This window comes from Schistocerca gregaria, chromosome 2, assembly GCF_023897955.1.
Source record: "Schistocerca gregaria isolate iqSchGreg1 chromosome 2, iqSchGreg1.2, whole genome shotgun sequence".
Classification (NCBI taxonomy): Eukaryota; Metazoa; Arthropoda; class Insecta; order Orthoptera; family Acrididae; genus Schistocerca; species Schistocerca gregaria.
The window spans coordinates 763,533,095-763,552,621 of NC_064921.1; the positions used below are offsets into that span (position 1 = coordinate 763,533,095).

General features: G+C 43.1%; 1 protein-coding gene across 9 annotated transcripts in view; it reads left to right on the top strand.

Moving 5' to 3' along the window:
• LOC126334984 (ATP-binding cassette sub-family C member 4-like) overlaps positions 1 to 19,527 on the top strand; it is a 302,418-nt gene that overhangs the window by 228,566 nt on the left and 54,325 nt on the right. For all 9 annotated transcript variants that reach the window (XM_049997791.1, XM_049997788.1, XM_049997787.1 and 6 more), the window contains 2 exons: positions 8,432 to 8,628; positions 19,066 to 19,372. In XM_049997791.1, the coding sequence (XP_049853748.1) occupies positions 8,432 to 8,628; positions 19,066 to 19,372 (504 nt within the window). The remainder of the gene's footprint in view (positions 1 to 8,431; positions 8,629 to 19,065; positions 19,373 to 19,527) is intronic.

Consider the following 19,527-nt stretch of genomic DNA (forward strand, 5'->3'; position numbering starts at 1 on the left):
CAAATATCTGTACTTGAAGCGCACATTTCATCACGATACTACTTAGCAACAGACCTACAACGTGAGCCGGCCGCTGTGACCTAGCGGTTCTAGGCGCTTCAGTTCGGAATCGCGCTGCTGTAGCCGGTTCGAATCCTGCCTCGGGCATAGATGTGTGTGCTGCCCTTAGGTTATCTAGGTTTAAGTAGTTCTAAGTCTAGGGGACTGATGACCTCAGATGTTAAGTCCCATAGTGCTTAGTCATTTGAACCATTTGTACCTACACCGTGTGTCTGCTTCTACGTAGGTCTAGTTGCCCCAACTCCCAGCTAGGTAGGAGTAGAGCCGGCCAAGTATGAAACATATATCGAATGTTAATCAAGTCAGTCTGAGACGAATTTAAGGCCTGGCGACATTCGCATTAAGGTAGGGGTTTTCCAATAACTATTCGAAATAAACTTGGAAGAATTTCTGACAGGAAGCAGCAATCGGTGGAAGAAGGGAATCACCAATGAGTGTGCTTGATTCCTCTCCTCAGGCTAATAGCTTAAAATGACTGAATGTTTGACATTCAGGGGTTAGCAGGAGCGTACCAAAGTGAGTAATCGGATGATAGCCTTCCGGAAGTGTAGGGGGAGGCAACTCACAGAAGTGAATGTGATGTTCGAATGTGTTTAACAATATCGTTTTCAGAAATATTTGCCAGTAAAGATACTATTTCAATAACGAACTCATAAGGGATCGTGTGTTCCTGTGCGTATGTGTGCGATTCTGATCAGCCTTTCTCTGGCATTTTAAAAGCGTATTAAGTTTTTTATTGTTCACATGCTGAACAGCCAGAAGCCTCAGGTCAGAGCGTAAAGCCATTGGCTAGGTGGTGGCAATGGTTAATGAAAGGTCTAATTGAGGCACAGGGTGTCAAGCGAAGGGGTCCCTGATTTCAAAATTATATATCTGAAAAACTAAGATCGATAGAAGAATGCAAGAAAATGTGTGTTTGTTGTGAAACCCGTAAGGATTTTATGCAGAAGTTTCGAAATAACTCTGACGGAGAACGCTATATGCTGTGCAGTACTTGTGCATAATAAAACTCGTCACCTGCAAGCTGTCACTGCAATAACAGCAGTCTTCCCGGAATGTACATCACTCGCAGTATGGAGATGGTGCGAATGAACAATGAAATTTATCACATCCGGTAGTGTCGCCATGGTGGGATGGTTCTGGTAGACTGCCTTCAATGCATCCAGCAAAAATTATCAGGAGTCAGATAGTGCGAGTATGGAGACCAGTCCATCTCTCTGCCAGTAAATTTGCATTAATCCAACGCAGTGACTCGGTTCTCAAAGGTTTCACCAAGGAAGCGAAACATGTTCGCTGCGATGTGGTCTGTTCCCATCTTGCGTGAACCACTCGCTGCCGGGCCAGTCCTCAAAGGCCACCTGTATGACAACAATTGGTTCCGAATCGGCAACGTAACTTTCATTAGTGATCGTTTGTCGCATGGAAAGAAGGGCCGATAACGCCACTGCTGCATACCGCAGCACAAACAGTAACTTAGGGAGAATACAGTGGCTTCCCTTCAAACAAACGGGGATTTTCGGAACTGCAGAATTGCCAGTTCTGTTTGTTCACGCCTCCATTCAGGTGGAAGCGTGCTTCGTCTGTCAATCAGCGGTAGGCGACATCAAATCCTTTATTATTAATAATAGTGAGAATCTAGTTCGCAGTCAGCCCTCTGCCGCACAGCTCGTACAGGAATGTCCTGATAACTTCGAATTATGAATGTAAACATGCATAGGCTCTGTCTCAGTATTTTTGCGTGCTGGACCACTTCAAACCAGTCACTGGTGCAATTCTTCGGACAGACTTCTTTGGATTTTGCTGAATAATTCCAGAAACCGGAGTGAAATTTTCAGGAGTAACTATAGTTTACCTGGGCCAATATTTCCGGCCTGAATATCAGCCACGCTGCCCGTCCGTTGGAATTTGACGAAGAGCTCAAGATTCAAAACTTGACAGTTTTGGTGTAACTGATTCGGTCAGTTCAAAAACTTGCTTTGTCACAACAAGAGCTAAATTTGAAATGTGTTACACAAAACGTATCGTATCTCATAATGTTTACAGTTACCTACGCAGCATTTTTAAGACAATTGCTTTGGTACCTAAACGGAACTCATATTTCAGTAGCACTCGTAAAGTAAATCTCCTTACTTTATTAATACGAATTTCGTGCCACCTTTATGATTAAAGGATCTGCACTTACATCATCATACGACCGAACCGAGGATATCGAACGAGTTGTAAAATGAAACTAGAAAATGTCCATGAAATATTTTATTCACATTCCCATGTTAGGTTGAAGCTGAAAATTTAAAATAGGAACAAAAGTCAGAATACTGCATACCAACAAAAATGCCAAATTAATATTGATGAAAATGGGGAAACGAAGAATAAATTTCAAAAGCTTATTCAGCTTTGTCATTTCTAACTATAAAACGTCACTACAGTTCACATGAATCGATTTATTGCATTACATTCAAGATTTTTGTTTTTTACTATCGACTGGAAAAACTGTAGTCCAAGAAAATGTATGGAGAGCTGCATTTTTGTGTTGATTGGTAAAGGCACAGTCTCAGTTCTAAATAGACGAATGTGGGAAAACCATCGTTAAATTGGCCTGTAGTATGAATTTCTAGCTGCCTAGGACTGGATCGAGGTAATAGTCATCTTTTCAATTTACCACATTCATCTTGACTACAAATCAGCGCAGAAACCTCGACCTTATCAAGCAATATAGATAATTTCCCGCCAACAGACCGACAACTATCAAAACGCGAGATGTAAAATGGTTGCTAAAACTGCAGTATTTCTTGTTGCGGTCAGCAATATCAACTCTGCAGTTAAGTAGTCACAGACAGAGTGCTAGAAATTGGAGGGAATTCCGTAATGAGTATTAAAGCGTACCCAGATTCCAGATTGCCCTAACGTTGCAGACGTTTATGTATAAGCCGCTGGATGGATCTAAGTGCCAGTACTGTTCCATAAAACAAGAAGTGCGTTCTTAATCAACAGCACTAGAAATTGAGTTAATGACGGTTAGTAAGCGTAACACACAACTGTTGGCCAACGACAACGGACAACCTGGATTAAAATATCAGGTATGCTGTTTACGAGACTACAAGGGCGCAAACTAAATACGGTGTCGTAAGCATCGCTGGCAACTATAACGAGACTTGCAGACTGAAACTGACCGCTCGCTGAATTTTGTAGAATCGATGAACTTGATATGACTGTATCACCCCATTCTCCGCGAACCATCTTATGGGGTATCATGCTGGGTACTTCATGTGCCCAAATAGTTGATCCACTTTTGTTTTTTATTGGCGAATGGTTCGGGAGAAGAGATTCTTGTGATATATTTGTGACTTTCTCCTGTTTTCACATCTTTCTTACTTGTGAGACGTTTTAGGAAGGATTAATATCTTGCTTGACTCTTCCAGCAACACGCGCAATTGGAATTTTATTAGGAAACCTTTCTGTTGTTCAAAGCGTATCTCTTTGCGTCTGGTATTGGAGTTAGAGAAGCATCTCTGCGCTGCTCTCACGTCGACTGAACGAATCCGTGACGAACAACACTGCTGTCCTTTGGATCTCCTGAATTAATGCTGCCTCGGACGATTCTCATATTGACGAGCGTACCCGCGTGTCTTTCGAATACTAACCTTGTCAGCTGCCTCCTTCGGAGGTTAAATAAATTTTCTTGACACTCCATCTAGAAGCTGCATTTCATACTAAAAGTTTTGTACGGTGGTTGAACACTACCTTCAGTTGCACGCTATTGCATATTTCCACGGTTTTGTTTTTGTTCAGTAACTCTGTAATCAAACAATTACCCATTTACGTACAATACCGATTCTACGCTACCAAAAGAAAGGCCCGCAGACAGACGTTCGACAAACTTCGTGGGCAAAAACAATGTGCAGCTTGCACGTCGATTAACTCTCCTGAGATAGACTTTGTATTCTTCTGCCTATACACCTGTAAGAACATGGTGACATGAACTGGCGTAAGATTGTTGAGAATTGTAACGAAAATGCACTGGGGGGGGGGGGGGCATTTATAGCAGAAATCCAGATTTGTAAGCATAATAAAAACTAACGGGACTGTGACTGACTGCTGTGTGGCTCTCCTTCCATCCAATCTACGGTCGCTGTGCACAACGGTTCCTGTTGGAATAAAAGTTGGTCTTGACTTTTGATAAGCATGTTTGGTCCTTATGTGCCCCATTTTCTGTATTGTGACCATTGTAGCACAGTCTCTTGATGGCCGATTTGTTTAATGGGTCCACGCTGTCGTTTATCGACTAATAAAGCCTTCAGAAGATCAAAACAAACTGCAAAACAGATTTAGAAAAATATCTGAATGGTGCGAAAAGTGGCAGTTGACACTAAATAACGAAAAGTGTCAGGTCATCCACATGAGTACTAAAAGGAACTTGTTATACTTAGGTTACACGATAAATCAGTAACCTAAAAGCCGTAAATTCAACTGCACATTTACGAACGACCTAAATTGGAAAGAACACACAAAAAATGTTGTGGGGGGGAAGGCTAACCAAAGGCTGCGTTTTATTGGCAGGACACTTAGAAAATGTAACAGACGTACTAAGGAGACTGCCTACACTACGCTTGTCCGACCTCTTTTAGAGTGCTGCTGCGCGGTTTGGGATCCTTACCAGATAGACTGACGGAGTACATCGAAAAAGTTCAAGGAAAGGCAGCACGTTTTGTATTATCCCGAAATATGGGAGAGAGGCCACAGAAATGAATCAGGATTTGGGCAGGAAATCTTTAAAGGAAAGGCGTTTTTCGTTGACGGAATCTTCTCAAGAAATTCCAATCACCAGCTTTCTCCTCCGAATGCGAAAATATTTTGTTGACACCGACCCACATAGCTCGTACATCCTGTACATCCTTTATAACCTGATTAGTGCTTTCAGGCGTTGGTCTCCCTATGCACTTAATACACACGCGCATTTGACGATTCCCTGATGTCTGAAGATGTGTACAATCAACCGATTCCTTGTTGTAGTAAAGTTGTAACGTAAATGTGTTCCCTCCACAATCCGGGTCAGCATGTTTTGCTTAGACAACGAAACAATCATGTAATCTTAAGTATTCTTCTGTAGAGATCTAATTTAGTAAGACAGTAAATACGGTTTGTAGTAAGGCACAACTAATATCTTATTCAATTAAACAAAAGCCGCACGCCCAACAAGAAATGTTGTATTACTTTTTGTACATTTGTTCCACTGCTGCGCAATTCAAAGCCAGCTACATGGGTAAATTAAAGCTACTGCCTTGGCTGTTATAGCTGCGATGTTGACAGTAGTCGAGGAAGTGAAGTGGGCCAGCAGCGGTTATCCTCTGCCGCTTGTTTGATCTCATTGCAATATGTTAAACTTTCGGATGTTACGTAAAAACGAAGCACATATTCCTAAAATGAGCTGGATATGTATATGGGAAGAGAAGAATCATGACTGCAATGAAAGAGCGAACTTCATAACATGGCCGTCATCAAGACGAGGACCTCAGTGCGACACAGAGCTGCTCGTTCATAGACTGCTACTGCACCCCGTAATTCTATTTACCCTCCACCCGAGGGCTGAGTTTTGGGCTGTTGGACCTCAGACTGAATTATCTGCGCCTATTGTAGAATCTGGTGAGCTGCTACCACCAAATTTCGGTTAATACGAGGGCTATCCACAAAGTACATTACGTTTTGGAACTAAAAATAAATAAAGTATTGGAATTTTTTTTATTATATACAGATGAAAACCACACTTAAATACTACTTTTCTACATAGTTGCCATTTAAATTAAGGCACTTATCGTAGCTATGGACGAGCTTAGAAATTCCTTCGTCGTAAAATTCGGCCGCCTGCGCCTTCAACCACGTGGTTACCCCTTCTTGAAGCTGTGCGTGATTTTTGTGGATTTCCTGGAAAGAGGCACTACAATAAACTCTCAAAGGTATTGCCAAACTCTGTACAAAATCAGAAGAGCAATACAAAACAAGCGCAGGGGAAAGTTGGGCTCAAAGATCTTGCTGATTCACAACGCCCGGGCCCACACGGCAAATGCCACTCGTGAAGTTCTCGAATCTTTTAAGTGCGAGTTGTTTCCTCATCCGCCGTACAGTCCCGACCTGGCACCGAGCGACTTCCACTTATTCCCAGCAATGAAGTGGTGGGCTATGCAGCGTTTTGATGACGACGCACAGCTTCAAGAAGAGGTAACCACGTGGTTGAAGGCGCAGGCGGCCGAATTTTACGACGAAGGAATTTCCAAGCTCGTCCATCGCTACGATAAGTGCCTTAATTTAAATGGCAACTATGTAGAAAAGTAGTATTTAAGTGTGGCTTTCATCTGTATATAATAAAATTTTCCAATACTTTATTTTCAATTCCAAAACGTAATGTACTTGGTGGATAGCCCTCGTATTACTAATATGTAATGTTCTGTAACTACTACAATCGTCGCAATGTCCTGCTGCTGCTGCTACTACTAAAACCGTGTTAAGATCGCTGTACATTCTCTCTCCGTCCTGTTAGTAAATAACAATTATTATTACGTATTTTTACTCTTACTTCTGCTCTATTCTATTTTTTAACTCCCATCTCGTTTTACAAATATGCCAGCTACTTTCTGTTCTCTCTTACTTCCTATGTACTAAGTTATTGTGTAGCGCTTTGGATACTTGTCTGACTGTCAGTAGATTTGTTTTGGTCAGGTGATCGTCTCTCTCTCTCTCTCTCTCTCTCTCTCTCTCTCTCTCTCTCTCTCTCTCTCTCTCTCTCTCTCTCTCTCTCTCTCTCTCTCTCTGTCTCTCTCTCTCTGTGTGTGTGTGTGTGTGTGTGTGTGTGTGTGTGTGTGTGTGTGTGTGTGTGTGTGTGTGTAGAAACGGTTTAACGACTGAAAATGCTATATTCTCTGTGAGGTTTTGGACGGATTAAATAAAAGGTTGCGAACGCTAGTTGTTTTCTTTGATTTAACGAAGGCTTTTGACTGTGTTGACCATAAAATATTACTGCAGAAGTTGGATCATTATGGAGTAAGGGGAGTAGCTTACAATTGGTTCGCCTCTTACTTTTAAGAACAGGAAGCAGAAGGTAATTCTCCGCAATATTCAGAGTGGTTGTGATGTTCAGTCCCAATGAGGCACTGTTAAGTGGAGCGTTCCCCAAGGGTCGGTGCTGCGGCCACTGGTGTTTCTTATTTATGTAAATGATATGCCTTCCAGTATTACAGGTGATTCAAAAATATTTGTTTTCCGATGACACCAGCTTGGTAGTGAAAGATATTGTAATATTGAAACAGTATCAAATAATGTAGTTCATGAAATAAGTTCGTGGCTTGTGGAAAATAATTTGATGCTAAATCACAGTAAGACTCAGTTTTTACAGTTTCTAACTCACAATTCAACAAGAACCGATATTTTGATCAGACAGAATGGGCATATTATAAGCGAGACGGAACAGTTCAAATTCCTAGGCTTTCGGATAGATAGTGAGCTGTTGTGGAAAGTCCATGTTCAGGATCTTGTTCAGAAACGAAATACTGCTTTATTTACCATTAGAACAGTATCTGAAATAAGTGACAGTTCAACACGAAAAGTAGTCTACTTAGCATATTTTCATACGCTTATGTCATATGGTATTTTTCTGGGTAATTCTTCTGAATCAAAAAGGGTTTTTCGCTCAAAAACGGGCTGTTCGAGCTATGTGTGGTGTAATTTCAAGAACCTCTTGTCGACCCCTATTCAGTAGTCTGGGAATTCTGACATTACCCTCACAGTATTTATTTTCTTTAATGTCGTTTGTTGTTAGCAATAATAGCTTATTCCCAAGAGTTAGCAGCTTTCACTCAGTTAATACAAGGCAGAAATCGAATGTGCATTTGGAATGCACTTCCTTTACCCTTGCGCAGAAAGGAGTGCAGTATTCTGCTGCATCCATTTTCAATAAGCTACCACAAGAACTCAAAAATCTTAGCAGTACCCCAAACACTTTTCAGTCTAAACTGAAGAGTTTCCTCATGGCTCACTACTTCTATTCTGTCGAGGAGCTCCTGGAAGAGCGGAAAAATTAAGCAAATTCCAGTGTTACATTGTTGATTTTCTTTATTTAAACTTCCGAATTGTCACCTGAATGTTACTTCTTTCGTTTTATCTGTTGCTACTATCCTGTTATAATTTCTTGTATTGACTCGTTCCATGGCCATGGAGACTTCTCCTTAATTTGGTCCCACCGAACAATAAATAAATTAAATAAATAAATGATTACCTGGGTATAGGTTCACCTTCGGTCACGCACACAGTGACGTGCTAGTACGGCCTGTGAGCAGGCTGTTCAGGAAAAATGAGGCGAGGACGGGTGTGTGTGTGTCTGCAGGGCATGCCGGGGTCGCCGTCGCCGCCGGAAACGGACGACGAGGTGCTGGAGGAGGCGGTGGACTCCCGCGTGCTGTGGCGCTCGCTGTGGGGCTACGCGCGCTCCGCGGGCGGCTGCTGCCTGCTGCTCGCCGTCGCAACCGTCATCGTGGCCACGCAGGCCGTCACCAGCCTCTGCGACTACTGGCTCTCCTACTGGTGAGGCAACTGCTCTGGACAGAGTCCTCCTCGCAACACGTTGTGGCTCTCAAAAGTGTATTTAGAACGAATGTTTTTGATACGGTTGACCCTTTTTAGTAACAACATACACGTAGGACACAAGGATCCTGGTACGGATAGCCATCGGACCGAACTCAACAAATAATTTTAACCAATTCTATTAACGTCCATGAGTTACTCTTTTTCATCCTTCGACCACAGCACCAATCAATGTATACAGATGTTGTACAGTTAGAGCATCTAAGACAGCAACGCCCTCTACCCTCTAAAATTTTACAACAAAAAACCAGCTATTTTAGGTACAACGTAAACAATGACTGTCAGCTTTTACACATTCACTGTGTTACAAAACAAAGGGTTTTGAACAATCAGAGGCTTAGTTTTACGAACCGTACAATATTTGACAATTTAAATAGAACCAAGGTTTTAGAAGAAATTCCGTCAGCTGTCTCTTATTGGAACGTTACAGTCAAAACATCACACGACCATAAAAGTTCTAGCTTAAAATCATGAACCGTGCCCTATTGGCACTAAAGCCCAAATTTCATAGGATAGAAACCTACAGTTCAGTATTCACAGTACATACGTTTAAATTCACATAGTACATTACTAGGACGGTTATTAAAAGGTAATTCTGCAACGCAACTCCACGGATCAAACAGTAAAATTCAGTATATCAGTTAAACTGTAAGATTCTATTAACAGTAGCTATTAAGCTGGTGCACGATTAGAGAGTCCCCTTTGAGCTCAGCATAACACATGAAACTTCTTTATTTAAATGTGTGAATCTGTACTTAAATTGCTGAATGACTGAGAAGATGAAACTTCTACGTTATTTGATTCTGAAACAGCTGAGTAAAACTGAACGTACTGAATCTACTTTCTCTTTACATTTTCTTATCATGTCAACACTGACCCACAATATTCTAGCGCAACGCAATGTGACTGCTCAAGAAAAATTACAACCTGACTTCGAATAACTAATACAAAACAGTGGCCCTGAATAAGAAGCAATCCTGACAATAACCTATACATTTCATTGAACACTTACCTCACAAAAATCTTCATTACGCGATCTATTGCAATACAGTGAGAGTCAATACTGCCAGCTAAATAAAAGGTTCTAACTACTAAAGCCACGAACTACTAATAGGCGTGTGGTTAGTAAAGGAAAGATTTTGTTGCAAACCAAATGTATTTTTTACCTTAACAATGTGACATCCAGTTCAAACACGAATATAAATAGTCATTGACATTCAGTACAAAGATATGTAATCATCAATAATTTTCAATCTCCAAGTCGAATACTTCCAGATCGTTAGCCTACGCAACCACTTCACACCTCTACCCTCCATCAGTGCTAACTTCTCACATTTAATATCCATCACTGCAGGCTGTTCACCTCTAACTGCCCAACGGCACTTCCATCACTGCTGGCGACTAACTTCCAACTGCACACCACTACTGGCGACTAACTTCCAACGAGTCCAACCAGTCACCGAGTCTCCTACAAAGAAAGTGCAGCCAGAAATCCAATACAAAGCGCTACACAGCTCTGCCAACACAGAAACAGCCCACTTACACAGTTCCTTTTAAAACATTTGGAAACGGGGGCTCACCATCTATGCGAACAGATTGGGAGAATGAAGGCAGCCACAAAGGATTCGCAGCATGATGCGTTACTTGCTCCCCCACGCCACGACATTCCAGGCCAGCAACTACCGCCACGTCCTCCCGTGTGACTTGTGCCCACCTCTCGCCGATCCCAGACTGTTAGCCCCACTGTCCATCCACACCAGACATCAACATAGGGATGACAGCGTTCATGTGGCCACAGCTGCTCTCAAACTTGTCGGCGTCCTCAAAGAGCCAACTGGCGCCGTATCCATACTAACATACGAGATTCGTCAGGTGTTTCATTGTTTTTAGGATCGCCTGGCGACCTGCCCCGGCTTCGCTTCGATCGCGCTTGGTAACAACAGCCAGACGACGTCTCTTGCCTGTAACACTCCTAAAATACGTACACAAGCCTTTCTAGTGTATCAGTTCATCTACTAGTGAAAACTTTATCAAATCCCTGTAGTAGTTCCTGAGATTAAGTTGAAATGGAAATAAAAAGGCGGCGGGCACGTTTCAGTAATATGTACCAACGAAAAAATGCTGTGGGAGCCCAGAAAAGGCTAATGTACTCTTCTTTTAAAAAACGATGTCTTTAAGTAGGATACCAGCTGTCTAATTCTACCTTCCTCCTTTTATATTTCCTCAGAAATTTTGGCATTCGACCGTCCTTGCACTATATTTAACATCCAGCTCACAGCTCACTCCTACAAACCCCCTAATTGTAATCCGTTCACATCCACGAACCCATCGCGGAAAGTCGCTCATACACATCTTGTCTCTCTTGTCCATTCTCACTCGCTCATTCAGCCCAACTCATTGTCATTGTCTTCTGTCCCACAGCCATAGTCTCCTTCGTTCTGTCCTACCACCACCACCACCACCACCACCACCACCACCACCACCACCGTCTCCTGTCACTGTCTCCCTCTTGCTCTTATTGCCACTACCTCATTCATTCCAAATGCTGCTATCTCTTCTCAGTATCACTGTCTCTCTCTTCCTCGTTGTCAGTGTCGTAGACTCGCTCTCACATTATCACTGGCTGTCACCCAGTTCTACTTTTGCCGGTCGCGTTGGCGCGAGCGGTTCTAGGCGCTTCAGTCCGGAACCTCGCTTCTGCTACGGTCGCAGGTTCGAATTCTGCCTCGGGCATGGATGTGTGGGATGTCCTTAGGTTAGTTAGGTTTAATTAGTTCTAAGTTCTAGGCGACTGAACCAGTTCTACTTTTCCTCCTATTTATTCTTCTGCCACTACCGCTGTCTTTTCACTCATTTCCTAGCACTGTTCTGTTACTATCAGAGGTGTTCCACTGCCCTTCTCTATCTCTCTCTCTCTCTCTCTCTCATACTGCAGTTGTCTCCTTCATTCTTTCTGTTCCATAACCACTGTCCACTATCTTCCGGTATTTATTACTTCGTCTCTTTACCACTGACACTGGCCCCTTCTATCATAAAGCACGAATATGTTCGCAGTACAAAAGTTTTGGGAAAATTTTTAAAGATACTCAGGAAGGTGGAATGAGGCAGGCTGTACCCCACTTTGCAGTCAGCGATTTAAAACGGGGAGCATATTATCCATTCTCAAGCTCTATAGGGGCATTTTTCCACTGGTTCTCTTCTTTTCCCTGCTACAGCAGGGCATGTCACTCATACGAAAAGAACTTTGTGGGTCAGAAGATTTTGATAGTTTACTTATGTGAAATTGAAATAACGCAGAATATGTTTTACACTTCTGACCAGATTTTAACTGCACAAAAACTTTGCATGTGCTTCAGTAGTACACTGGGGTTCCCAGTACTATATTGGCGTTCGCAGAACCATTCTGATAATAACGAACACAATTCACTGCATATTTATTCGTGCTAGATCACGTTACATACTAAGTTTTCGTCTCTCACCGGATTTTTTGTGTGTATTTTACGTGCACAGGTAGGGTTACTTTGAGTCTCTGTATTTTGGAGCCTAACAACAATATATATGCATAAGTACCTTAAGGCTCGCCGTAGACACTTCTAATGAAAAAAGAACCAGCCTGTTTCCATCATTTACCCAATCTGGAGGAAATGTATAATATCCTAACTTTGACCCTGTACTGTAACATAGTTACAGTAAGACGATCCTTCTGTTGGTTATATGAATGGTCCTAGCCAAAGGGATATCCAAAACAGCCAAACCTATCTTTCTATCGCCAACAGAACTCGGGGTATGAGTCCCGGAAAAATCGCCTTTTTATGCTCTGCGATTTGGAACATATTATGTAGCGCATGGTGTCCAGTGAGTACCGATAGATCTCTAGGCTGGTCCTATTGTACGGTTCCTACTTCGGAAAATCTGATAACTAAACGCGCCAAAGTAGCAGACACAGCAATTTTCTCATGGAAAGTTATATATCTTAGACTGCCATTTGCTTTACATACAGCTGAGCCTACTGTGACCGAACCCGTAGTCTGTAGGCGCCGAAGCCACAACTTGCACTACCAACGTTGGCTCGCTCACCACGCTAATAGTGAGGCAGATGCGATGCTGTTTGCCACTAGGGCTTAGCTATTCGTGTTGTGCATGCCCACAAGGCAAATTTCTTTCAGCTGTCTTTAGCATGTGACAGCGGATATCTTGGAGCGCGACCTGAATCTACGTCCACAACTATACTCTGAAAATTACTCTGAGATGCATGGCAGACGGTACTTCTCATTGTACTACTTGTTAGCTCTTCTCCCCGTTCTATACAAGTACCGAGCGCGAGAAAAACTACTGTTTATAAGTGCCTCTGTCCGCGCTGTAATTAATTGACTCTTGTCCTTAGAATTCCTATGGCTGCGATAAGAGGCGGTACTATATTTCTAGTCATAATTTAAAGCCGATTCTTGAAGCTACCTATCTAAGCTTTCTCGAGATAATTCGTGTTTGTCTTAGTGTCTGCCAGTTAAGTTTCTTTAATGTCTTCGTGACACTTTCCAACGTGCCAAATAAATATGTGGCCAGGCTGTGGCTAAGCCATGTCTCCGCAGTATCCTTTCTTTCAGGAGTGCTAGTTCTGCAAGGTTCGCAGAAGAGCTTCTGTAAAGTTTGGAAGGTAGGAGACGGATACTGGCAGAAGTAAAGCTGTGAGTACCGGGCGTGAGTCGTGCTTCGGTAGCTCAGTTGGTAGAGCACTTGCCCGCGAAAGGCATAGGTCCCGAGTTCGAGTCTCGGTCGGGCACACAGTTTTAATCTGCCAGGAAGTTTCAAATATGTGGCCGTTCGACTTGCCTTCTCTGCACACGTAAAGTATCCCTTGATATCCCTATCTGGTAAGGGTCCGGCAACCCTCAGTAGAGTTCTAGCATGTGCCGCAGAAACTTCTTCCTAACTGATTTAATTTCCCTTCTATTCTACCACTGAACCGAAGTCTGCCATCTGCTTCACTTACTACTGAGCCTATTAAATTGTTCCATTTCGTATCTCTACAAATTGTTACACCCACATACTAGGATTGGTTCACTGATTCCAGTTGTGACTCTTTTATATTATAGTCGTGGGTTACTGGGTTTTCTCCCGTTTTGTCGAGTGCACAATTTTACATTTTTGGACATTAAAAGCAGCTTGCTAATCTCTGAACCATTCCGAAATCTTTACAAGGATTCGACGGATTATACGTGCAGCTTTTTTCTGACAGTATTTTATTACATATAACTGCAGAAAGTCTGAGACCACTATTAATATTGTCTACAATGTCGTTAAAATACAACATGCACATCAAGGATCCCAATACACTTCACTGGGGTGCGCACTAAGTTAAGTCATCTATCGATGAAACTCAGTGCAAGACACACTCTGCACCTTCCCTACCAAAAAATCCTCGGTGCAGGCACAAATTTCGCTTGATACTTCATACGATCATACTTCTGATAATGAGCGTAGATGTGGTACTGAATCAAATGCTATTCTGATATCGAGAAATACTGCATCTTCCCACGACCTTGATCTGGTCCATGGTTTCCAGAACGTCATGTGAAAGAAGAGCCAGTCACATGATTACTGTTTTCGAAGTCCATGCTCGTCCCCAAGGAAGAGTTTGTGTAGTAGGTACCTCATTACGTTTGAGCTCAGAACATGTTCTAGAATTCAACAAATGGATATCAAAGATACTGGACCATGTTGTATGTCTCCGTTTCAATACTAGTTCCTACGCAGTGTTGCTTCCGAACCTTACTGGCAGTAGGTGCGACTCATTAACCGCGCTGCCAAATGATACCATGCTTCTACACTTCGCAGTGTGCACAACTTCGCATTTATCTATGTTGAGAACTAGTTAACAGCTGATGTTTTGTCGTGACCTAAGTGAATATTAACGAATCTTTAAAGGATAAAATTACCTTGTAGGAACTGTATCATCTCCGAATAGCCCGAGATTGAAACTAATACTATCAGCTAAACAATTATTGCATAAGAACAGCAGCAACAGCCCTATTATATTCACGAGAGATAAAATACGTTAATGTATCTTCATATCAATGTGTCCGGTTCCTGTCCGTGTTTTCAACCAGCAACCTCGCCCTGTACGATTCCCTAGCCAGAAACACGTAGTGTTGACCATTTTGCTTCCCAATACTTTAGCTCCATGCGCATTCTTCCGTACATAGTGAGAGCTCATTATAACTCAAAAAATACTAGACTACTTTTTTCCTATAATATTTACAAATACGTCAATTCACAATTAATCGGCCGTATTCATACAGATACGTCACTCTGCCTTCTCACAATTTAGTGTAACTGGAGGCTTAAAGAAGACTGTCTCTTACTAGACTACAGCTAAAAACTGTAGGCAATCAAGAGTTAAGGATACCAAATACTCCAGTTTTGAAATTCATGATATGCCCCGAGGAAGAGCAGAATTGTACTCAAACAAGCGGAAGGGCATGCTTAAATGTAGCACCTAGATTCCAGGAGTAGAGATCGGTTACTTGGTGAAATTGTCGTATTTGTTCTGTGGCTTTGAGTTAAATACTCTCAGCTTCAAAGTGTTTTTTCCTGAATTTCTTTGCCACGTGCTGTTGATGTTCCTCATGGCGGTAACATTCTCGTAGAGTTATTTTCGTATCGTCACACACTGGGACGCGGGCACATCCTGAGCAAGGACGTCCCTTTGTGCTCTCTTCAGACCAGGGTCTGACGGGCAGCTCACACCCTCAGCCACCACCTATTGTGTTCCCTTGTCCCTGTAGCCACCCGGTGCTACAAAAGCCCATGTAGAAAGAGCATATCTAGCCGTTCATGTGGGCTATACAGTTTTATACAAGGTTGTTGCCGAAGATGAGTTTAACTAAATGACGAAGTTAAGGCTCATCAGGACTGCAAGAAGACTATTTCTGTTCCCATTCTATCATCAGTTAACGATCGCTGCCTCTTGATATAGTTCACAATAAGCGATTTCACTACCTATCGAAATTGAAGATGCGTGTGAGACTATGCAAGACGTAGTACCATGTGTGGGCATAAATTTATAATTGAATCTTGCTGTCTATCGTTATATCCCAGATACAACCGAAACTTCTCAGACTCTCAGCGGGCTAGTACATATGTTCCACTATCATATTGTCATCATTGAAGGACAACTTAGTCAGCCAACAATTGGGTGAGGAAATGACAGTTTCGTCATTGTGGGTGCGATAAGCCATCCGGGGGAGCAATAAATGCCTTCACTGAAAATTACCTACAACTGATTTCAGATTGCATTGGACAAGAGCTCTATTTTGAACTATGAGGGATAAAGGTCGCTCATGGAATTTTAAATTAAAACGACGGTGTGTGTCGGAGTGGCAACAACGTATCCGTTTCTATTGAGTTTTTCGGTCCACGAACTTACTTTGGAGTTCACGTTTCGTTTGCAAACAATAAATATTACATTTTCAATGTATCTTTAGATACTACTGATATTATTCTCTATATTGTAGGTTGTGACAATGTCTTGCAGAAGAGATGACCATGTTGAACTACCACAGGTACACCTTCGGGATGTATCGTACAATTCAATTTTGTGTGTACCGAACAAAAGACACCATAATTATTTAAAAATTTAAATTCCTTTTCTAATGGGCAAATATGGAGAAATTACTACATAAACGGGATGGAAATAACGTGAAGCATGCCGCAGAAAAAGTCTGACCCCTTGAAATAACTGGGGAAGGGTATGAGAAATATTCAGTTCCGATGAGTGTGTTAAGTAACAGACGTAAAGCTTTGAGGGAAAATAGAAAAATGGCTGTGAAATCTGTTTTAAGAAATGTTTCTTTCCGAGAACTTTCGGTGATGAACAGGAAACAATATTATACGATCAGTGAAACCTTCGAAGGATACTGGATTTGTCACAAATGTGTGTTGTGCATATGAGATTTTTTCCCATATAAAGTGTCTTTATTACACATCTGATAAATAAAAGACAAAAGGACAAACAAATACTTTGACGTAGGCTTATTATGGCCCTTAACTTCAACAGAACCTTACGAATTTTTGAGTTTCCTAATCGTGTTAAGTATGTATCGTAGCACTTGTAGGGTGGAGAATGTTCCAGTGAAGACTTCAGAAAAACTGTAGTTTCGGAAAAAATTGAGTGTCCGATACCACCCAATCTTCCTCTACTCTAACATAAAAAATTACTCAGACATGCTCTAGACATTAACATTTTTATCTGGGACGCATTGTGCCAGAAATATCTCCAAAAATAGCTCCAGTCTCCACGTTCTGAACAAGGTCTCTGAGGTATACTGATTGGACAAGACAAGTACCTTTACTTCATATCACTCCCCTAACGTACCGAATTGTACCGCATGTGTCCCCCTTTAATAGCTGGCCTGGTATGTGGGTGACAATAAGTGGGCTTTGTAAAGGGTCTATCCCGAGCAGCTCGTTCTACTCTTAGAAAACAAATAACTCTTCCACGCGTCGCCCGTTCTGTAAAACAGCGTTACACGCTACCTGATATGGTCAGCCCGACGAAGTCCGACGCGGCATCCAGACGGCCAGACATACGCCCAATTTTCTGAGTCGGCTCTTGGTTTGTGTTGAGAGAACACACTTGCGCAAGGTCAGTGTTCCAGTAGACTGGGCGGGTAGTGCGAATTTGGATGGAGGAGTGAGACGTGCTAGGGTAATCCGTGCAATTGTGTGAACCTTTGTGCCAAGGTAACTTAGTGGATAACTCACATGCCTAAAAAGCGGGAGACCCGGGTTCCATTTCCGACCTTCCACCAAAGTTTCTCTCCTCGCCTCAGTCTATATACACTACTGGCCATTAAAATTGCTACACGACGAAGATGACGTGCTACAGACGCAAAATTTAACCGACAGGAAGAAGGTGCTGTGATATACAAATGATTAGCTTTCCAGAGCATTCACACAAGACTGGCGCCGGTGGCGACACCTACAACGTGCTGACATGAGGAAAGTTTCCAACCGATTTCTCATACACAAACAGCAGTTGACCGGCGTTGCCTGGTGAAACGTTGTTGTGATGCCTCGTGTAAGGAGGAGAAATGTGTACCATCACGTTTCCGACTTTCATAAAGGTCCGATTGTAGCCTATCGCGATTGCGGTTTATCGTATCGCGACATTGCTGCTCCCGTTGGTAGAAATCCAATGACTGTTAGCAGAATATGGAATCGGTGGGTTCAGGAGGGCAATACGGAACGCCGTGTTGGACCCCAACGGCCTCGTATCACTAGAAGTCGAGATGACAGGAATCTTATCCGCACGGCTGAAACGGATCGTGCAGCAACGTCTCGATTGTCAGCAGATGGGGAGGTTTGCACGACAACAATCTGCACGAACAGTTCGAAGACGTTTGCAGCAGCATGGACTATCAGTTCGGAGACCATGGCTGCGGTTACCCTTGACGCTGCATCACAGACAGGAGCGCCTGCGATTGTGTACTCAACGACGAACCTGGATGCACGAATGGAAAAACGTCATTTTTTCGGATGAACTCAGTTTCTGTTTACAGCATCACGATGGTCGCATCCATGGTTGGCGACATCGAGGTGAACCCACATTGGAAGCGTGTATTCGTCATCGCCATAGTGGCGTATCACCCAGCGTGATGGTAAGGGGTGCCATTGGTTACAAGCATTGACAGCACTTTGAACAGTGGACGTTACGTTTCAGATGTATTACGACCCGTGGCTCTATCCTTCATTCGATCCCTGCGAAACCGTACATTCCAGCAGGATAATGCACGACCGCATGTTTCAGGTCCTGTACGGGCCTTTCTGGATACAGAAAATGTTCGACTGCTGCTCTGGCCACCACTTTCTCCAGATCTCTCACCAATTGAAAATGTCTGGTCAATGGTGGCCGAGCAACTGCCTCGTCACTACTGCCAGTCACTACTCTTGATGAACTGTGGTATCGTGTTGAAGGTGCATTCGCAGCTTTACTCTTCCACGCCATCCAAGCTCTGTTTGACTCAATGGCCAGTCGTATCAAGGCCGTTATTACGGCCAGAGGTGATTGTTCTGGGTACTGATTTGTCAGGATCTATTCTCCCAAATTGGGTGAAAATGTAATCACATGTCAGTTCTAGTATAATATATTTGTCCAATGAATACCCGTTTATCATCTGCATTTTTTTCTTGGTGTAGCAATTTTAATGGCCAGTAGTGTACATAAAATATTGGCAGTCTAGTTACGATTACTACCCTTGTAAGTTAAAAGCCTATAGGCCACCATGTTGTAGCAGAATGGTAAAATCTTGCACGAGCCGCCACTGGAGTTGGCATAGGATGCGGGACAGTGAACGGGGAGCGTGTGGTGTGCCCCAGGACGGCGGCGGAGGAGCAGCGGAGCCTGGGCCACGGAGAGGAGGTGCCGTCGAGCACGTGGTTCGTGTCGGCGTACGGCGCCATCGTGGCGTTCGTCATCCTGCTGAGCACGGCGCGAGCGCTGGGCTTCGCCGCCATGTGCATGCGCGCCTCGCGCCGCCTGCACAACTGGATGTTCGAGCGCGTGCTGCGCTCGCCCATCCGCTTCTTCGACACCAACCCCGCCGGCCGCATCCTCAACCGTTTCTCCAAGGACATCGGCGCCATCGACGAGCTGTTGCCTTTTCCAACGCTTGACATGATACAGGTCAGTGCCACCGCCTCTCGATAGGGGCGTAACGTCAAAGAATCGATATCTGAAATACCGATTGGTGTTGGGAGAAAGTAATCTACGAGGGTAATCCCATAAGTAAGGTCTCCTATTTTTTTTGTAAGTACGTAGGCCTGTTTTTCTACAATGGT